The sequence below is a fragment of the Sus scrofa genome, chromosome 8 (genome assembly GCF_000003025.6).
Source record: "Sus scrofa isolate TJ Tabasco breed Duroc chromosome 8, Sscrofa11.1, whole genome shotgun sequence".
NCBI classification, from domain to species: Eukaryota; Metazoa; Chordata; class Mammalia; order Artiodactyla; family Suidae; genus Sus; species Sus scrofa.
In genome coordinates, this window is record NC_010450.4 from 75,721,214 (window position 1) to 75,743,147 (window position 21,934).

At 40.9% G+C, this 21,934-nt stretch overlaps 1 protein-coding gene across 5 annotated transcripts in view; it reads right to left on the minus strand.

The window, feature by feature from the left end:
• The window catches only part of MND1 (meiotic nuclear divisions 1), a 75,208-nt gene that overhangs the window by 40,610 nt on the left and 12,664 nt on the right, over positions 1 to 21,934 (minus strand). For all 5 annotated transcript variants that reach the window (XM_005653581.3, XM_005653582.3, XM_003129137.6 and 2 more), the window contains one exon: positions 21,750 to 21,898. In XM_005653581.3, the coding sequence (XP_005653638.1) occupies positions 21,750 to 21,898 (149 nt within the window). The remainder of the gene's footprint in view (positions 1 to 21,749; positions 21,899 to 21,934) is intronic.

Sequence of the window (21,934 nt, forward strand, 5' to 3'; positions counted from 1 at the left end):
CTTCCACTCTTTCTTAGTAACAGAACCCCAGAAAACAGTGAAAATAAATTGGAATTATTAGGTCTGTTAGTGCTCTGGGCAAGAATATGTCCTAGATACAGAATCTCTGTTAAGAAATCCATCTATCTGAGAAGGAAACCCAAAATCCACTTTGTAGGGTAATCCTAAAATTATTTGGAATGATAGAATTGTTTAACAAGTAAATTTTTTTAATCAAAGGGAGATTTAGAATTATAAGGATGAGTACATTTGTATTATTAGCAGTTCTGTGCTAAGAAATAAACTATACATGTTCTGCACTGTACTCAGAGAGTAAAACCACAGAAGCAGCTTAATTCCTCCCCAACTTCCATTCTAGAACCAGCTCAGGTAGGGCAGTATTTCCTCCGCCACTAAACCAAAAGCTGGGAGACCCATGACTTTTTGGATCACTTGCAATGTATTATTTTAAGTTGCCAAGCAAAGCCTTAATTCAAAAATTAGAATGTCTAACACAGACATTAACACTTCACAGCTTTTTTTTTTTTTTTTGTCTTTTTAGGGCAGCACCTGAGGCACATGGAGGTTCCCAGGCTAGAGGCTGAATAGGAGCTGCAGCTGCCGGCCTATGCCACAGCTACAGCAACGCAGGATCCGAGCTGAGTCTGCAACCTACACCACAGCTCACAGCAATGCCAGATCCTTAACCCATGGAGCGAGGCCAGGGATCGAACCCGCGTCCTCATGGATCCTAGTTGGGTTGGTTAACCACTGAGCCGCTATAGGAACTCTAACACTTCACATCTTGATACAGAGATGAGACTTCTCTCCTTTTATGCAACCGCTGGCTACGGTGGGCTTTGCTAGAGAGGATGTGCTCTCCTTTTCTCGTTCCTGGCCTAGGGTTTCTGCCCTCCTTGCAGTCCACTAACTGTAGTTCCTGCCTCCTGTCCCCCTCCCCTAACAAGCCTGGAGAAGGAGAGAGAGAACAGAACAGGAAAGGGGGCCAGAAACACCATACTTAGGTGTGTTCAGATGCCTCAGTGTCTCTGGGACTGGCATGTGTGCTGAGGTTCCTCGAGGGCTTCCCTTGGTGGGGGGGGGGGGTGTTCCCTAAGTGTACTCTCCATGATGCAGAAAACACAACAGCCCCTCACTGTCCCCCTTCCCCAGCTTGCCCCCACCCTTCTAGCCTGGTTTGCAGAGGATGATGTCACACAAGCTCTGTGTGTTAGGTTTCAGTGCCCCCCTGCAGCAGAATGTCACACAGCCCCAGGTGGGCTCTTGTTCTCTCACTCTGAGGACTGGCTCACAGGCAGTCCACAAGGTCACTTTCATACACAACAGACTTCAGCCATTTCTTACTTTTACATATTATAATAATTGACAGAATCTACCAATACATCTATGGAGATACTAAAACATCAGCAAAATTACTTTTACATAAGGAATTGCTTATTTTCCTACTGTCTTTTGAGAGCATTGGGCAATGACATGCTCACTTCTAACATTTCTGAGTACTTCTTGCAAGGATTAAGATTGTCCACTATTTGTAATAAAAAAATGCTACTTAAAAACTATTTAAAATGTTTTGATCTGGAGTTCCTGTATTGGCTCAGTGGTAACAAACCTGACTAGTATCCATGAGGACGCAAGCTCAATCCCTGGCCTCACTCAGTAGGTTAAGGATCTGGAGTTGCTGTGAGCTATGTGTGGTGGAGGCTGCAGACTCGGCTCAGATCCTGTATTGCTGTGGCTGAGGTGTAGATTGGCAGCTGCAGCTCCAATTGGACCCCTAGCCTGGGAACCTCCATATGCCACAGGTGTGGCCCTAAAAAGACAACAACGAAAAAAGTTTTGATTCATTAAGTTGTTCAGTTTAAGTAATTTAGTGTCATTAGAATCCACTCATCTAAAATACAACAAACTGCTTGCTAAGAAGCATCAGTTAAAGAGCTTAAGCTCAAATATCTAACTTAAATATAATTTAAATTTAATGCTTTAAATTTCTTTCTGGCTAGGTTTTAATAAATACCACATTAAATCTGTAAAGCCAAATAAAAGTCATAAAGAGACAACAGTGTTGCAAAATAGTACAAGCCCATAAAAACCATAAAGGCTTTTAAGAGAATCCTGCTCGTTTTTTTTTTTTTTTTTTTTTTTTTTTTTTTTGGTCTTTTTAGGGCTGCACCCATGGCAAACGGAAGTTCTCAGGCTAGGGGTCGATTTGGAGCTATAGCTGCCGGCCTACACCACAGCTCACTGCAACACGAGATTTTTTTTTTTTTTTTTTCCCTATTTCTGCCTCTTACAGTGGAAAGATTCAAGAGAACTTGGATTTCAAAGGATTAAAAAAGCAAACAAAAGCCTTCTCTTCCATAGCCTAAGTAGTTTTAGCAGAACAAAGAGAACAACCTAACACATATGGATGATAAACTAACTGAAGAGTTGAGTGCAGCCAATCAAAGATTTGTAGCAATTTTAAATGTTAGAAATTACTCAAAAGGTAAAATGTGTTTAACTTCATTTTTTAAATTTTTTAATGTTTTTGGCCATGCCCGTGATGTGTAGACATTCCTCGGCCAGGGATTGAACCCGTGTCACAGTGGCAACCCAAACTGCTGCAGTGAAAATGCTGGATCCTCAACCTGCTGTGCCATAAGAGAACTCCCATGTTTAGCTTTAAAACTATAATAGTTAACAAAAGTTTAAATTGAGGTTTTTTCACATCTAAATTTTTAAAAAAGTTATAGGCTAGGAAATTTATGGTTATAAATAAATACTAGGAAACCTGAATAAAGCCCTGTTTGAATTTGATGAAGTGCAGGTCTGGAAGTTTAAACCCATGTCCTTTGGTCAAGTAAGAACAAGACTTCAAACACAAAAAGTACCTAACTAATAGGGCTATTTTTTGAAACTTTTAAATACATAAAACAGCCAATGACATTATGAATATTGACATATTAAAATGTATAAAATTCTGATATATTTTTTGAGGGCAAAACAACCCAAATAAAATTAGACCTAACCCAGGGGACTAAGGATATGTATGACTTTGACGTTGCCACCACCTGGTGGCATGACCTCAAAACTGTAGGTCCAGTTTTCTGTAGAGTAAGTCTCACCCAGATTGGTTGATATGGGGAGAAAACAGTAATGAATGAAGAATGGCTGTTACAGAAGTTCGCATTGTAGCTCAGTGGTTAACGAACCCAACTAGTATCCATGAGGACTTGGGTTTGATCCCTGGCCTCACTCAGTGGGTTCAGGAGCTGGTGTTGCCATGAGCTGTGGTGTAGGTTGCAGACATTGCTTGGATTCCGTGTGGCTGTGGCTGTGGTGTAGGCTGACAGCTGCAGTGCTGACTCAATCCCTAGCCTGGGAACTTCCATATGTCCCGGGTGTGTGCCTAAAAAGAAGAAAAAAAAGAATGGCCATTACAAATGCACATGAAACATATCCATGTTCATATGCACATCCATAAGAAGCACAGAAGAAAGTTTTGGGTGTGGTACTAGGAGTTCTAGAGCTCTGGAATCAGGCTTCTCCCACTCATCCAGCAGGCAGCTCCAGCAGCAAAGGAGAATAATTACGGGAGGAAGGTGCAGAAGCCTAGCTCAAAGCTACTTACTCTAAAAGCAAAACAAACAGATATAAAAAATAAATCACTGAAATTTTGTTCCATTGCAAAAATTCCTGTATAAAAATCCTTCAGAAAGTGGGCATAGAGGGACCCTACCTCAACATAATAAAGGCCATATATGACAAACCCAGAGCTAACATCATTCTCAATGGTGAAAAGCTGAAAGAATTCCTGCTGAGATCAGGAACAAGACAAGGATGCCCGCTCTCGCCACTACTCTTCAACATAATTTTGGAAGTCCTAGCCACGGCAATCAGAGAAGCAAAAGAAATAAAAGGAATCCAAATTGAAAAGGAAGAAGTCAAACTATCACTATTTGCAGATGAAATGATACTATACCTAGAGAATCCTAAAGACTCTACCGGAAAACTGTTAGAGCTCACCAATGAATTTGGCAAAGTCACAGGATACAAAATTAATACACAGAAATTAACTGCATTCCTATACACTAACAACAAAAGATCAGAAAGAGAAATTAGGGAAGCAATCCCATTTACCATCAGATCCAAAAGAATTAAATACCTAGGAGTAAACCTACCTAAAGAGACAAAAGACCTGTACTCTGAAAACTATAAAACGCTGATGAAAGAAATCAAAGATGACACAAATAGATGGAAAGACATACCATGCTCTTGGATTGGAAGAGTTAATATTATCAAAATGACTTTACTACCCAAGGCAATCTACATATTCAGTGCAATCCCTATCAATTACCAAGGACGTTTTTCACAGAACTCAAACAAAATATTTTAAAGTTTGTTTGGAAGTACAAAAGACCCAGAATAGCCAAAGACATCCTGAAAAAGGAAAATGGAGCTGGAGGAATCAGGCTCCCTGACTTCAGACTATACTACAAAGCAACATTCATCAAAATCATATGATACTGGCACAAAGACAGAAATACAGATCAGTGGAACAGGATAGAAAGCCCAGAATTAAACTCATGCACCTACAGCCAACTAATCTATGACAAAGGAGGCAAGAATAGACAATGGAGAAAAGACAGCCTGTTCGATTAAGTGGTGCTGGGAAAACTGGACAGCCACATGGAAAAGCATGAAATTAGAACACTCCCTAACACCATACACAAAAATCAACTCCAAATGGATTAAAGACCTAGATATAAGACCGGATACTATAAAACTCTTAGAGGAAAACATAGGACAAACACTCTCTGACATAAACGACAGCAACATCTTCTCAGATTCACCTCTTAGAGTAATGACAATAAACACAAAAATAAAAAAATGGGACCTAATTAAACTTAAAAGTTTCTGCACAGCAAAGGAAACCCCAAACAAAATGAAAAGACAACCCACAGAATGGGAGAAAAATCTTTGCAAATGAAGAGACTGACAAGGGATTAATCTCCAAAATTTATAAATACCTCCTACAGCTCAATACCAAAAAAATGAACAACCCCATCAAAAAATGGGCAGATCTAAACAGACAATTCTCCAAAAAAGACATACAGATGGCCAAAAAACACATGAAAAGATGTTCAACATCACTCATTATTAGAGAAATGCAAATCAAAACCACTATGAGACACCTCCTTACACCAGCCAGAATGGCCACCATCAAAAAGTCTACGGAACAATAAGTGCTGGAGAGGGTATGGAGATAAAGGAACCCTATTACACTGTTGGTGGGAATGTAAATTGGTGCAACCACTGTGGAAAACAGTAAGGAGATTCCTCAGAAAACTAGAGTTACCATTTGATCCAGCAATCCCACTCCTGGGCATCTATCCAGAGAAAACCATGACTCGAAAAGACACATGTACTCCAATGTTCTTTGCAGCACTATACACAACAGCCAAGACATGGAAGCGACCTAAATGTCCATTGACAGAGGAGTGGATAAAGACGATGTGGTACATATACACAATGGAATATTACTCAGCCAATAAAAGCAAAAAAATAATGGCATTTTTTAGCAACATGGATGGACCTAGAAATTATCATGCTAAGTGAATTCAGTCAGACAATGAGACACCAACATCAAATGCTATTACTGACATGTGGAATCTAAAAAAAAAGAACACAATGAACTTCTTTGCAGAACAGATACTGACTCACAGACTTTGAAAAAACTTATGGTTTCCAAAGGATAGAGGTTGGGCTCTTCCAAAGGATAGAGGTTGGGGTTATGTGCTGGGGGTTTGGGATGGAAATGCTATAAAACTTGGTTGTGATGACTGTTGTACACCTGTGAATGTAATAAAATTCATTAAGTAATTTTTAAAAATTCTTGTAAGTTTCAAGTTGTAATATTAATTACAAATTTTTGTTAATTAAAATTATTTATCAATAAAAATCCTATTCATACAGTTTTCCCACCTAGCACCCAACTCCAATATTTGAGTCATTCAACTTCAACAAACATATGATTACCTGAGATGATGGAGAGAAGCAATAAGAACATTCAGAAGTTCCTATTGTGGTACAGCAGGTTAATAATCTGGCTTGTCTCTGTGGAGGCACCCGTTTGATCCTCAGCCCAGTGCAGTGGGTTAAGGATCCGGTGTTGCTGCAGTTGTGGCGTAGGTTGCAGCCCTGGCTCAAATTTGATCCCTGGCCTGGGAATGTCCATATGCCTCAAGTGCAGCAAAATAAATAAATAAATAAATAAAATTAAATTAAAAAAAAAAAAAAAGGAACATTCAATTTAAAAGACATGACTTTTTTTTTTGCTCTTCTGTCTTTTTATGGCCACCCCTATGGCATATGGAGGTTCCGAGGATAGGTAATGAATTGGAACTATAGCTGAGGGCCTACACCACAGCCATAGCCACACGGGATCCAAGCCACGTCTGCAACCTACACCACAGCTCATGGCAACACTGGATCCTTAACCCACTGATCGAGGCCAGGGATTGAACCCACATCCTCATGGATACTAGTTGCATTCGTTAACCACTGAGCCACAACAGGAACTCCTAAAAGACATGACTTTTAAGGACATAAAGATAAAATTCTGCAGAGCCTGTTAGTTGCCTCTCTAAAGCCTTTTGTTTTTTGTAAACAGAACTCCAGTTTTGCTCAGACTGGGCCTGCAATGTGCTCTTGCCACAGTCCCGGAGCTCACCCTTCCAGCATGAGCATATACCGCAGACCTAGCCAATGAGACAATCAAGGGAAGCCCATGTGGGAAAGAGGCCATTCTGGGATTTTCCTCCTGGATGAAAAGAGAGATATACAAGAAGAAAGTCCGTCATTACTCCTGCTATGACACTGCCATGGGGAGATACAGTAGCTGCAGTAGCTACTTGCATCCAAAAGGGGAAAGCCAAAAAACATCAGAGAAGCCAGTCCAGACCACTGAAGTCAATGTGTGGCGAGATTCACCAATTCGAATAGAGCCCACCTCCACACTTCTTACATAAGATAAAGAACCCCTATTATTTAAGCCAATTTGGATCTACTTTTCTGCTGTTTGTGGCTGAAAATATCCTGATGCATGTATATAAAAAAGAAAGGAAATATATCAAAGTGTCAACAGTAATTAGTTTTGAATGATGGAATTAAAAGCAATTTAAGTTTCTTCTTTATTCTTTGTTCTAAAATGAATAACTTAAATTTATTATAGAAAAATGCAAATGTCAATATTTTAAAATATCAGGACAACATGTAATTTTTGTGACTTGAAATGTTTTCACTTGTAAATGTCATGTTAGAGACGCTAAATGGATGAAGAGAACGGATGTATGATCCATAAAGCAGATGCCGGGAGGGCCCTGGTGGTCTAGTGGTTATGATTTGGCACTTTCACCACTGCAGCCCTGGTTCAATCCCTGGTCTGGGAACTGAGATCCCACATCAAGCTGCTGCTTGCTGGGGCCAATGAAAAAAAGAAAGTAGACACCATACATACACCAATAGTAAGTTAACAACTATACTTGTGCCTTGTATAAGGGAAGTTGTTAAGGGTAAGGAATTATAGGCTGGGCTCTTTGAAAGACTCACACAGAAGTATTTCTCACACAGAAATATTTAACTAGAGCTTTGAACACACTGGGATGTAGTTTGCCGACTGGCAAGACTATTTCAGGTATCAACACAGAACATGTATCAACTCTGTGGATAAGAAGGTAATCTAAGATAGTAAATAGTCTTATCTGCTAAAAAGAACCCATAAAACTGAGGATCATTTCCCAAAGCGTATTCCATGGAATATTAATCCCTCATGAGAAAGAATCAATAAGATCCACAAGGCTGGAGTTCCCGTGGCGGCTCAGTGGTTAACGAATCCGACTAGGAACCATGAGGTTGCAGGTTCGATCCCTGGCCTTGCTCAGTGGGTTAAGGATCCGGCGTTGCCATGAGCTGTGGTGTAGGTCGCAGATGCGGCTCAGATCCTGTATTGCTGTGGCTACGGTGCAGGCCGGCGGCTATAGCTCCGATTCAACCCGTAGCCTGGGAACCTCCATATGCTGCGGGAGCAGCCCTAGAAATGGCAAAAAGACAAAAAAAAGATTCATAATGCATACTGGCATATTAAAGGCTCTGAGAACTCAAAGCGCACTTTATCTTTGTTAATCCAGAATCCCCATCCCCAAACTCCTTTGATTACAGAAACCCTTTTAAGTAACACCTTTTATATATCCATTCCACAGAAATATTTTGGATAATGCTGAACTAGCGTTTGGCAAAATAAAATTCAAGTGATGGTAAAAAGAAATTATGGAGTTGAAAATTCATGCTTAATTATTCCTATATATGATTATTGCTGAGGCTGAATTTTAAAAGGCCGAGATTACTATAAACAAGAATATTCAATGGAAATCATGTTTACTGCTCTATGCCGTGGACTAGAAGGAAAAGAAGAGGTATGGGCCAGGGAAGAAGGCTCCTAGATTAAGAATACAAATCAAAATTACGCAGTGCTGTATCAATTCACACATTCATTCAACACTTGTTATGTCTCTGTGCTTCAGTAACTGCATTCCACACCGGGGATTAAAAACGGTTAAACTATCCCTGCTCTCAGAATGTCTGATGTAGAAATAAGGCATATAAAGACTTCACCCTATAAAAGAAATATATAAGATGGTCAAAGCACAAAAAAGTACTCAAGTCTGCTGAGCAGGGGATTAAAATTTCCCAGAGGAAAAGATTTCTGAGGTGGGTTTTAATAAATATTTCTGGTTAATGGACTGGTTGACGTTTTTTAGACAAGTAAAAAGAGCTAGTCAGGTACAGCAGGTAAAAACACAAGATATAAAATGAATAGTGGAGTTCCTGTCGTGGCTCAGCGGTAACAAACCTAACATCCATGAGGACGAGGGTTCGATCCCTGGCCTCCCTCAGTGGGTTAAGGATCTGGTGTTGCCATGAGCTGTGGTGCAGGCTGCAGATGCAGCTCGAACCCCGTGTTGCTGTGGCTGTGGTATAGGCCGGCAGCTGTAGCTCCAATTCAACCCCAGCCTGGGAACTTCCATATGCAGCAAGTATGCTCCCCCACCCCCAATAATAAAATAAAATAAAGTGAATAGCATTTAGGAAGTTCTAAACAATTTGGTTTAACTGGTATGTACAGCTGGAGAAGGGGTAACAGTAGCCTATTAGGCTGGTCTGTGACCAGAGCTAGATTAGAGAGAGCCTTAAATTCAGGCAGAGGAATCTGGACTAGTTATTCAGGAATAGGAAACCATCCAAAGGGCATTAAAAAATATTACTACGCAGATGAGAAAAGTGAAGGCTGGTGACAGGGAGAACAGTCAAGCCACTAATTCAAATTTCCTCTAACTCTCATTCACTTGTCAACTGCCTGCCATGGGCCAAGAACCATGCTGGGTCCAGCGTGGACAGTGGACTAAGAGGCCGTGTTCGGTACCAGGTATAGCATGGTGTGGCAGACTGATGCTCGCTTGGAATGCAGTCAAGAAAGGAAATATCCAAGTCAGACCGGGTTGTTCTGGAAGGATGGAAAGGGCACAAATGCAAAATAAAAGCATACTGAAAGTGCTGTTCCTTTTGGAAAAAGACTAAAAAAATGTGCATTGAAAATCAGTATCGGTCAGATAGTTTCCACAGCCCCAGGCGACTCTATGAACAGTGTATCAGGCACAGCAGTGTAACACTGCTCTCACATGGTCACCCACATATTCCAAGGCACTGTCCCACATCTGTTGATCTAAGGCAAAGTACAAAGGAGGAAGTCACTCCCTTGCAGTTGGGACTGTTCCTTCATTTTCATTATTCGGAAGGGGCAGAGAAAAGGGGGGAACTGGAAGATGATGGGAAGAACAGCGTATCCTAACGCATTCTGTCTTGCTTTTCCTTACAAAAAATTTTCACAAAGATCACAGAGTCTCTCTCTCTCTCTCACTCACACACACATATGCATACACTAAAATTATTACTACTCTGGGAAAAATTATCCCAGAGAAAAATTATCACTCAGCAAGTTTCAGCTAAAACTCTTGAAACTTATCAAGAAGAAAAAATCATCTCGACCTTTAATAAGTTCTATACCTTCTTCAGGATACAGGAAAATGCCATTTTACTCGGGAGTTTTCACAGTATAATTGACATCTTAAGCTACATATAACTTTATAACAAAATCACAACAAAGACGTGAGAAAAGGTCTGGGCATTTCTACTTTCTGTCAAACCAAAATGGCTGCTTCCGCTATCATCTAAACACCATGACATATTTACACATATTTCAGAAGAACCAGCAGACTTAAACAGGCCCTACATATTCATCGGCTCTGCACAAAGCTTATCTTGCCCATGCAAGGAAGGAACTAATTTATATGAAAAAGCTTGAGGAGTGCATCTGTGTCACAGCTATTCAGAGAAGCTAGTTTAGCAACTACTTCTTCTATTCAACCCAAAGATTATTTCACCCTGCACCTCACATCATTCTTATTATTAAGATAATAATATCTCACTCATATATGGGGGGGGGGACTATTTTGCTTCACACCAGAATGTAATAACATTATTTTCTAAGTTTATAATCTAATTTTTAAGCGATCATACCAGGAAAAAACAAAACAAAAAAATACTCTGGCAGGAAAAATTTCAACTTCCCTTGCTGGTGTATATGACAAAATCCAACCAACCGTTAAGACATCCCATAATATGGCCTCAGTCTAAGTTCCAAACATATTTCCCCATTACTATACAACCAAAAAATTACATATTCTTCCCAAGCCAATCACCAGCTATCCCCTAAATGTGATTTGCTTGAAAGTCCTGTTTAGCTGTGGTTATGAGCAAGGACTATGGGGGCAGAGGCCTGGATGTGAACCCTGCTTGACCATTTTCTAAGACTGTCACCTCGGGTAGTTGATATGACCGCTCTCTGCCTCGTCTTCTCACGTGTAAAAGGGAGTTAATAATAGGATCTACCTACCTCACACAGCATTTTAAGAATCAAGTGATAGAAAGCAGGCAAAAAAAGGAAAAAAAACAAGCAAGCAGGCAAAAGCGCTGCTATGGTCTGAATGTTTGCATCCCCCCCAAATTCCTATGCTGAAATGCTAACCTTGGAAGCTAATGGTATTGGTAGGTGGGGCCTCTGTGAGGTGCCTCAGCCCTGAGGGTGGAGCCTTTAAGAACAGGGTTAATGCCTTAGAAGAGGCTCCAGAAAGATGCTTGGCCCCCACAAGTGGGGTCAGCGAGGAGTTGGTGACCCAGGAAAGGGCTCTTTGCCTGAACAGCCTCCAGAGCTGGACTTCCAGCCTCCAGAACCATGACCGATAAATTCCTGTTGTTTATAAGCTACCAAATCTGTAGTACTTTGTGACAGCAGCCTGGACGGACGAAGACTAGCTCTTAACACTGTCCCTGGCCGACGGTGCAGATTTGTGTCTGCCGTTATTAACAACAGCATCAGTGGCTCCCTCTGTGCCCCACGAGAATCTCCACCCTCCAAATCCAGGCAACTTTCGGCTCAAAAGAATCATTTCTAAGAAGTGTCCCTTAACTGTGCAGATGCTTTTGCATAAAAACTTAACTATGTCTTTTCATAAAAAGTCAATTAATTGTGTTAGGCTTGTATCGTGCCTTACCAAGTAAAACATAAATCACCTCAATGTGAAACACATTCTATCAGTTTTCTGTTGCTCAGAAGAACTTGGCACAGAATGTGCACAGAGGCACATGGTAACTGTCCGTAGAAGCAGTTAATGCAACCCCCACACAGTTGATGGCTTATTTGCTGTCTTAGAAAATGTTAAAGAGAAACATAAATTATAACCATAAGGCTTTTAGACTGTCTTTAATAATGATCAACATACACAACCTAAAGGCAAGGGAGAAAAAAATTTGTGTCCTGATTGAATTTTCAGACGTACTACATGCATGCCCGTTCTCAAGAGACAAGCACATTCTTGCACATAATTGGAATCATTGGCAGAATCAAAGCAGAACAGAATGATAGGGGGAAAAAAATTAAGAGCTCCCTCTCTCTGATCTGGAAGCAATTAACAAGAAACTCAAAAGAAGTTAACATTTTACTTTGGCAATATGAATAAACTGATCCTTCAGTGCAGCCTTGGAATCTGGTTCAATTCAACATTAACTGAACGACTTTATCTTTAAATAAATCCCACCATCTCTTGCAGCATTTTTCATCTCTACAGTGCATTTAAGCAGTTAGCCATGTAACACTTTTCATTCAGTTTCACTCTCTCATGCATAAATCAACCTTATCTTTAGCACAGGTTATAGGTTCTTTCTTAGTAAAGCATAGACCTCGGTTTCCACTTTTTTTATTACCTCCAGTATCTGGTAAAATGTTTTACACACAGCGGACCCTCAAATATTTATACCTCTGGGTGAGTACTAATTTAGCTGAAACTCTAGCCACTAGACTGTCTACATATACCGGCCTTTACACACACCACTTAATTAATCCACACCACCACCCTTTGAAGTAGGTAAAATCTTTTTCTTATAAATTGGGAAACTTGAAGGCTTTAAAGAGCCTAAGAAGGGTTTCCAAGATCCTTACAACTAGCAAAGAGTGAAACTGATTTCAATCCCTGTTTGATTTCTAACTCTTTCTTTTCCCTTGAAGCCATACATACAGCTTCCCTAAAAGGCTAAGTGCTCATCAGAACCCTGGCTGAGGGGCATTTACTAACCTTCCTTCTCAAATTTTACTCAAAGAGTAAAGTAGGATTAGGTCAGCAAAATGAGACTGTAATTTTTTTTTTTTCGTTAAAAAATAGTTATTTATAGCAAATGTCAAGGGCTACCACTCTTGTCCAAGTGACATATCAAAATCCCACCCTTCATTTACTCCTACAGTGCTGAGAACAGAAGGCAGAGGAACTTCTGCGTCTGTGTTGGCCTCTGACTCAAACTCTGACTTCTGAACCACTGTGTGAGAGTAAGCTTTGACCTCCAGCTTGTTGGGGGAGGCGCTACAGAGATGGGGATGGGGCGGGGGGCATTGCAAAATACATTGGATGCCAATTCTCAGACCTATAGGGAAAGGAATCTAATGGCAGTAACTAATTAGAACATCCTGGAGTTTCCTGGCAGCCAAGCAGGTTAAGCACCAGGTACCACTGTCACTACTGTGGTGCGGATTTTTTTTTTTTTTTTTTTGCCTTTTTGCCATTTCTTGGGCCGCTCCCGTGACATATGGAGGTTCCCAGGCTAGGGGTCAAATCGGAGCTGTAGCCGCTGGCCTACGCCAGAACCACAGCAACGCGGGATCCGAGCCTCATCTGCAACCTACACCACGGCTCACGGCAATGCCAGATCCCCAACCCACTGAGCAAGGCCAGGGATTGAACCGGCAACCTCATGGTTCTTAGTCGGATTCGTTAGCCACTGAGCCCTGATGGGAACTCCTGTAGTGCGGATTTGATCCCTGGCCCAGGAACTATGGCATGTCCCGGGTGCAGCCAAAAAAAAAAAAAAAGGAACATCCTATTCCTCAATCATTCAGAATAAATAAACAATGATATTAGTTTCACTTATTAAAAACAGATTCACTGTTCTAGCAAAAATCTCTTGCTTACTTCTATTAAGGTTTGCCAAACTCTTCCACTGGCTAAGTAAGGATTCTGCTAAATCCAGAGGCAAAGAAATAAAATGTATACATTTGGCCAGATTATTTCTGCTTTACAAAGTCAACAAAGAAATGCTTAATCAGCACCCGTCATGCTTAGTTTCAGGCAAAAATAACTGCCTGGAAGAAGCTAAGATACATTAACAGAAATACCGACCAGGAGTTCCCATTGTGGCTCAGCTGGTTAAGGACCCAACATGGCCTCTGTGAGGACACAGGTTCGATTCCTGGCCTTGCTCAGTGGTTAAGGATCCGGTGTTGTCACAAACTGTGGTGTAGGTCACAGATACAGCTCAGATCTGGTAGGGCTGTGGCTGTGGTGTAGGCCTCAACTGCAGCTCCAATTTGACCTCTGACCTGGGAACTTCCATATATCACAGGTGCCATTAAAGAAAAAAAGCAAAAGGAAAAGAAACACTGACCACAAAGAAACAAGTTGGTACACCAGACTTTCCCTATAACTTAAAACTTCAGCTCTTCTAAAGATGGTTAAGAAAATGAAAAGATGAATAACAAGAGTGGGAGAAAACATTTGCAAAGCATTTATCTGATAAAGGATTTGTATTCAGAACATGCAAAGTTTCATGTCTGAACTTAATAAAAAACAAGCAAATCGATTTTTAAAAAGGCAAAAGATTTGTATAGACATTTCATCAATGAAGCTATATGGATGCCAAACCCACATATGCAAAGATGCTCAACATTATTAGTCACTAAGGAAACGGAAATTAAAACCACAAGATATACAGAGTTCCCGTCATGGCTCAGAGGAAACAAATCTAACATCCACAAGGATGCAGGTTTGACCCCTGGCCTCGCTCCATGGAGTAAGGATCTGGCATGGCTGTGGCTGTGGCTCTGGCTGGCAGTTACAGCTCTGATTCTAGCCTGGGAACCTCCATGTGCCATGGGTGTGGGTCTAAAAAGACAAAATTAAATTAAATTAAATTAAAATAAAACCACAAGCTATCACTGCATCCTTACTGGAGTGGGTATGGGTATCATACCAGGTATTGATGAAGCTGTGGAAGGACCAGAACTCTCACACCTACTGGTGGAAACATAAAATGCCACAGGCACTTAGGAAAGCAGTCTGGCAAGCCCTTGAAAAGTGAAACGTACACCTACCATATCATCCAGCCATTCCATTCCAAGGTAAGTGAAAACATATGTCCATGCAAAGACTTGAATACAAATACTCATAGAAACTTTATTCTAATAACTCCAAATGAAAACAAACAAAACCTCCAAATGTCCATCAACAGATAAACAACCTGTATATTTATACCAAGAAATAACTCTCAGCAATAAAAATGAATGAGTAATACACATGGCAACATGGATATATCTTAATTATGCTGAATAAAGAAGCCAGGAAAAAGAAGTATATACTGTCTGATTCCACTGATATAAAATTCTAGGAAATGTAAACTAATGCTTAATAACAGAAAGCCAATCAGTAGTTGCCCAGGGATGGGGCAGTGGAAGCAGTGTGCGTGTGTGCGTGTGTGTGTGTGTGTGTAGGGGTGGGGGGAAGAAAGATTAAAAAAGAGGAATGGGAGTTCCTGCCATGGCTTGGATAGCAAACCAGACTAGCATCCATGAGGACATGGGTTCGATCCCCGGCCTCGCTCAGTGGGTCAGTGATCTGGTGCTGCTGTGGCTGTGGTGTAGGCCTCTGCAGCAGCTCCAATTTGACCTCTAGCCTGGGAACCTCCACATACCGTGGGTGTAGCCTTAAAAAGACAAAAAAAAAAAGAGGCATGGAGAAATGTTTAGGCGTGATGGGTAAGCTCCTTATCTTGATCATGGTGATGGATCTATGGATGTATACATGTCGAAACTGAGCAGTTTATAAATTTCAAATACGAGCAGATTTGGTATGTCAATTATTCCTCAACAAACTTATTTTTTAAAAAACAATGAAAAAGATGTATACATGTGAAAAGTTAAAAGAATGACAAATCTGTGTCATGTATCCTCTAAGAAGGTCCCAATGATCCTTGCTGCTTGGTATTTATGCTCATGTCTAATCTCTCCTTGGGTGTGGACTAAATTTAATGATCTGTTTGTAGGGAAAGAATGAGGCAGAGGTGATGGGCTGTCATTTTCAACCTGTGGCTTCTGTCTCGGACTCTCTGCACACATTTGCTCTGAGGGAAGGCAGCGGACATACCACGAGCCGCCCTGTGGGGAAGCCCACCGTATAAGGACCTAAGGAGGCAGCTGACTAAAAGCTGTCAAGAAATTAATGCCATCAGTCTAAGAGCCTTCAAAGAGCTGAACACCTCAGCCCAACGGCCTTCAAGGAACTAAATCCAATAACAATATGATTCGGTTCAGAAGGAAATCCTCTCCCAGAGGAGGGAGATGATGAGAATTCAACAGTCTGATTACAGCCTCATATGAGACTCCGAGCCTAACCAAACCGTGCCTGGATTCCTAATACACAGAAATTGTAAGATATGAAAGTCTGTTTCTTTAAGCCAAGAAGTTTGGCGGTACCCAGTTTTGTTCCACAGCAAGAAATACTAACACAAGATCTAAGCCACACTTAACATGAAAAAAGTCTTCAAAGCACTTTTATCCATTTAGAATAGAAGGTGAATATTTGACTAAAAATAGATGAAACTGGGGGTTTTCTTATGTACTATGAAATCCAAAGCCAAGGCAGTCCAAGGCTAGGACAGTGTCTCAAAAACGCTCTCTGAGACCTAAGCCCTTTTAACCCAGGCCCTGCCATTCTGAGGGAACATCTTTATTCTAACACCTGTTACCTTAGGGTTACAATATGATTTCATATCCATCACAGAGAAAAGAAGAAAGGGTTTTGCCTTTGTCAGGAAGGTAAACATTTTCCCAGAACCCTCAAAACTACATCAAAACTGGAGTTCCTGTCTTCATGCAGTAAAAAGGAATCCAACTAGGAACCATGAGGTTTCAGGTTCGATCCTGGCCTTGCTCAGTGGGTTAAGGATCTGGTGTTGCTGTGACCTGTGCTATAAGTCGAAGATGCAGCTTGGATCCTGTGTTGCTGTGGCTGTGGCACAGGCTGGCAGCTGTAGCTCCAATTCGACCCCTAGCCTGGGAACCTCCATATCCCACAGGTGCAGCTCTAAAAAGCAAAAAACAAAAATAAAAACAAACAAAAAACCCCCCACCTGTTTCCCATTGCCACTTTTATTTTTATTTTTTTTATTTTTTTATTTTTTTGTCTTTTTGCCATTTCTTGGGCCGCTCTCACGGCATATGGAGGTTCCCAGGCTAGGGGTCTAATCGGAGCTGTAGCTGCCGGCGTACACCACAGCCACAGCAATGAGAGATCTGAGTCTCGTCTGCGACCTACACCACAGCACACAGCAATGCCGGAACTTTAACCCACTGAGCAAGGGCAGGGATCGAACCCACAGCCTCATGGTTCCTAGTCGGATTCGTTAACCACTGCGCCACCACAGGAACTCCCCCATTGCCACTTTTAGATGTCAGGGAATCTGGAAAGATTAATTTTTTTTTGGCAAGACACACTGCTCCCTCAACATAGTGTTTTGTCAGTAATGAAGAAGGGGGCAATGTTTATTAGACAGGCAACCAGCAGTATTTGCTAAAGCAACACATTTTATTTATGGTAAAGCAAAAAACTTTATAGGATTTTAGAGATGGGCAAGACAATAAGCTATGGAGCTTGAGAAGACGTCTGAGGAGAGATGTTTGGAATTGGCTAAGTAGAAAGGAAAGACAAGGGAATTCTCAAAGGGGATAAAAGTAAGAACAAAAAAACATGGAGTCAGGAAAATGTAGTAAGGCCTAAAAATAAATTACCCTGTATAAAGTTTTGAATTGCACAACTAAGTTAAAAAAAATTGTTGAGTGATGAATATGCATGTTGTTTCCTAGCAAGGAAAAAAAAAGGCAACATCATAGATAAACAAGGTCCTACTATATAGCACAGGGAACTATATTCAATATCCTGTGATAAATTATAACAGAAAAGAATCTGAAAAAGAACCACTAACTACACTTCAAACTAACACAACACTGTAAATCAATTATACTGTCCAATAATAATAATAATAATAATAATAATTGCTGCATCACATTTAAGAGATGAGACATGGGCAAAGGATATAAATGGGCATTTCTCCAAGGTGATACACAAACGGGCAGTGAACATATGCAAAGATGCTCATGATCAGTCTTCGTGGAAATGAAAATCATAACCATAATGAGATACCACTTCACACTCACTTGGATGGCTAGAATCAAAAAGTCAAGTAACACAGTTCCTGTTGTGGCTTAGTGGGTTAAGGACCCAATGCTATCTCTATAAGGATGTGGGTTCAATCCCTGGCCTCACTCAGTGGGTTAAGGATCCAGCATTGCTGTGGGCTGTGCTGTACATGGCATATGTGGCTTGGATCCTAGTTGCTGTAGCTGTGGCACGGGCCTCAGCAGCAGATCCAATTTGACCTCTAGCCCAGGAACTTCCATATGAAACAGGTATGGCAGTAAAAAGAAAAAAAGAAAAAAGAAAAAAGTCAAGTAACAACAAGCTTTGGTGAGGATATGATGAAACTGGAACGTCCATACACTACTGGTAGGAAGGCAAAATGATGCTGCCACTTTAGAAAACCATCTGGAAGTTCTTTACTCAATTAAATATAATGTTATCATGGGACCCAGAAATTCCCAAGAGAAATGAAAATGTATGTCCACACAAAAACCTGTATATGAAATTTTATAGCAGCCTTATTCATAATAGTCAAAAGGTGGAACCAACACAAATGGCCATCAACTGATGAGTTAGCAAACGAGCTGTGGTATATCAAGATAATGGAATATTACTTGACCATAAAAAGGAGTGAAGTACTGATATATAATACAACATGGATGAACCCCGAAAACATTTGCTAAATGAAAGAAGAAAGTCATGAAAGACACACTCTGTATATGATTCCCTTCATATGAAATGCTCAGAACAAGGAAATCTATAGAAACAGGAAGCAAATGAGTGGTTGGCTAAGGCTGAGGCGGGGAGGTAGGGTGTTATGACCTTAGTTCAAACCATTTCTTTAAAGGTGGATTATTACAGCAACTTAACTACCTGGTCTCCTGCTTCTATTCTTTGTTCATTGATGAATTCCAAGTGCCTAGCACAGTATCTAGCACATAGAAGAAAATGGGTATTCAAGAAATTTGTGGTTGTTATTTTGACTTCAAGATCTGTGCTTCTTTCCAGGTTTTTTTCTTGATTGATTCTGTGGGTATGTATCTATCATAGGAGGAAAGTGCTACTCAGCATCCAAGCCCTCTCCCAACTCTGGGGAACTGCAGGCATCATAAGGAGGCAGCTACCTTCCAGCACGGAACCTGGGAACCCCAATTACTTACTTGCCTGTTCCCCTGGCAACTAGAGGGGCAGGCACATGACCAAGGCTTGGCCAATCACAGGCACCTTCCAGAGCTGCGACTCAGAGCTGGGACAGAAGTTTCTTGGTGGTTTTCTGTTTGTTTTATTTTGGTGGCAGCAACATCGGGTTCTTCAGCCAAGGCCAGGAGGGCCCATGAAATTATCTTCTGAGGTCTGCAGTGTCAACAGAGCTAGGAGCAGAGTGCAGGGCTCTGAGGCAGCGTGTCCTCACCAGCCAGGCTTTGTGGTGTGCTCTGGCTCTAAGTACCTGCCCTCTGCTCCCACCAACTTTTAGAACTGGGTGTCCCCCCTTCCAGTGACTCTGCAAGTCCATCTTAGATCCTTCAATAAACTTTTCTGCTAATGTCAGCCAGAGTCGGTGTTGCTTGTAATTAAGAACGATGACTGAAAAAAGGCTCCCTACAAACTTAAACCTTTTTAAATCCAGGAGCATTATTTTAAAGGTGGTGTTTCAGGAGAATTTTCCTGTGAAGAAACACAATCTCACATAACCTCTAAACAGAGAGAAATTCATTTACTTTACCAGCGTTGATTAACTTTTCCTGTTCTCATTTCCTTCCAGAAAATCAGGATTTTTCCTCTCTTCACCCCAAAGTAAGTGCACAGTCCTTTTCCCAAAAGGTTCATTTTTTGCCTATATAGGGGTCCCTTCTTACCTGTGGTTTCAGTTCCCATGGTGTCAGGTACCTGTGGTCAACCACAGTCTGAAAATATTAGATGGAAGACCCCCGAAATAAACAATTCGTAAGTTTTAAATTGTGTGCCACTGGAACAACGTGATGAAATCCTGCTCCATACACATGGGCCGTGAGTCATCCCTCGGCCCAGCATGTCCTGCCCGTTATCACTTAGTAGCTACCTTGGTTACTGGGTTATTGTCATGGTGTCACAGCACTCATGATCAAGTGGCCCTGCTTTCACTCAGTAATGACCCCTAAGCACAACAGTAGTGATGCTGGTGACTCGGATGTGCCAAAGAGAGGTCATTAGAGCTTCCTTTAAGTGAAGAGTTAAAGTTCTCAACTTAACAAGAAAAGAATAAAAGTTATATGCTAAGGTTGCTAAGATTTACAGTAAGAATGACTCTTCCATCCATGAAATTGTGGAGAAGGAAAAAAATTTGTGCTAGCTTTGCTCTTGTGCCTCAAATTGCAAAAGTTACAGCCACAGTGAGTGACGAGCACTCTGTTAAGATGGAAAAGGAACTAAATTTGTACAATAAGGTATTGTGAGAGACAGAAATCACACCCACATTGTCATTGTCCTGTTTTATCACTAGCTATTGTTGTTAATCTCTTCCTGTGCCTAATTTATAAATTAAACCTTATTATAGGTACACATATATTGTAAAAAACGTAGCATTTATAGGATTCAGTACTTTCCATGATTTCAGGTCTCCACCAGAGGTCTTAGAATGTATCTCCTGCAGAAAGGGGCGACTACTGCACTGTAAGTTCACATGATAATCCATGCCATTAGTCTGATAAAAGGATAAAACAATAGTTTATTAAAATGTGGTGGAATCTTGGGACCATATGCTTGGAAACAACCAAGATTTCCTTCAGTAGCTGAACGAATATGCAAGCTGTGGCGCACTCAATGGGAAGGAATACTTTTCAGCAATCAGAAGAAACGAGCTATCAAGCCACCCAAAGGCCACGGAGGAAACTTAAATGCACATTGCTAGGTGAAGGAAGCCAATCTTCTTCCTTCTGAAAAGGCTGGACTATAAGGATTACAACCAGAAAGAGCAAAACTTTAGAGACTGTAAAGATGTTAGCAGTTGTGAGGGGTTAGGGGAAAGGGAGGGCTGGAGGAATAAGTGATGCACAGGAGATTTTTAGGGCTGTGAAACTATTCTGTATGAGACTGTGATGCTGGATAAAGGACATTTACGCATTTGTCAAAACTCATGGAATGTACAACACTAAGAGTAAACCCCTAATGTACACTACGGACATTGGTTAATAACAAGGTATCGAAATTGGCTCATCAACTGGAACAACTGTACCACACTAACATAAGATGTAAAATAATAAGGGAAATTGTACACTTGCTGGGAGACAGGGATGGTACTTGGGAACTCTCTGTACCTTCCCACCAATTTTTTTATAAACATAAAAAGAATTAAAATACTAGACAGCAGGATCATGGTGTGTAAGAAGATGAAAGTTAAAATATTCCAAGGTCCTTGCACTCTTTGGGAAAAAGAGATGTTCATTATCTTAAGACTCTGGGTCAAATAATTCATATTAAAAATGTAACAGAAATCACTAAATGAAAAGAGGATTCAGTAAAACAAATGTCTGGAGTTTCCATCGTGGCTCAGTGGAAACAAATCTGACTAGTATCCATGAGGGCACAGGTTCCATCCCTGGCCTTGCTCAGTGGGTTAAGAATCTAGCATTGCTGTGAGCTGTGGTGTAGGTCGCAGACACGGCTCTGATCTGGTGTTGCTGTGGCTGTGGCGTAGGCTGCACAGCTCCGATTAGACCCCTAGCCTGGGAACCTTCATATGCCGGGGGACCAGCCCTAGAAAAAGGCAAAAAAAAAAAAAAAAAAAAAAAAAAAAAAAAGACAAAAAACCCCCACAAAAAACAAAAAAACAAATTTCTTTCTTATAAAGCAAGTCTGTTATTTGTCACTATGGTGGCTTACCTGAGATTCCAGAACCTCCAATTTACGCTTCCTGGTGTGAAGAGCTTTACTTGGAAAAGCCCAATAATAATTAGACGTTCCAATTCTCTCACAGTCAACCATGCCATCATCAACCAAGCTTTGAAGAACTTCTTTTACTGACATAGCAGCTAAGAGAGAATTTTTAAAGACTCCATATTAAGACA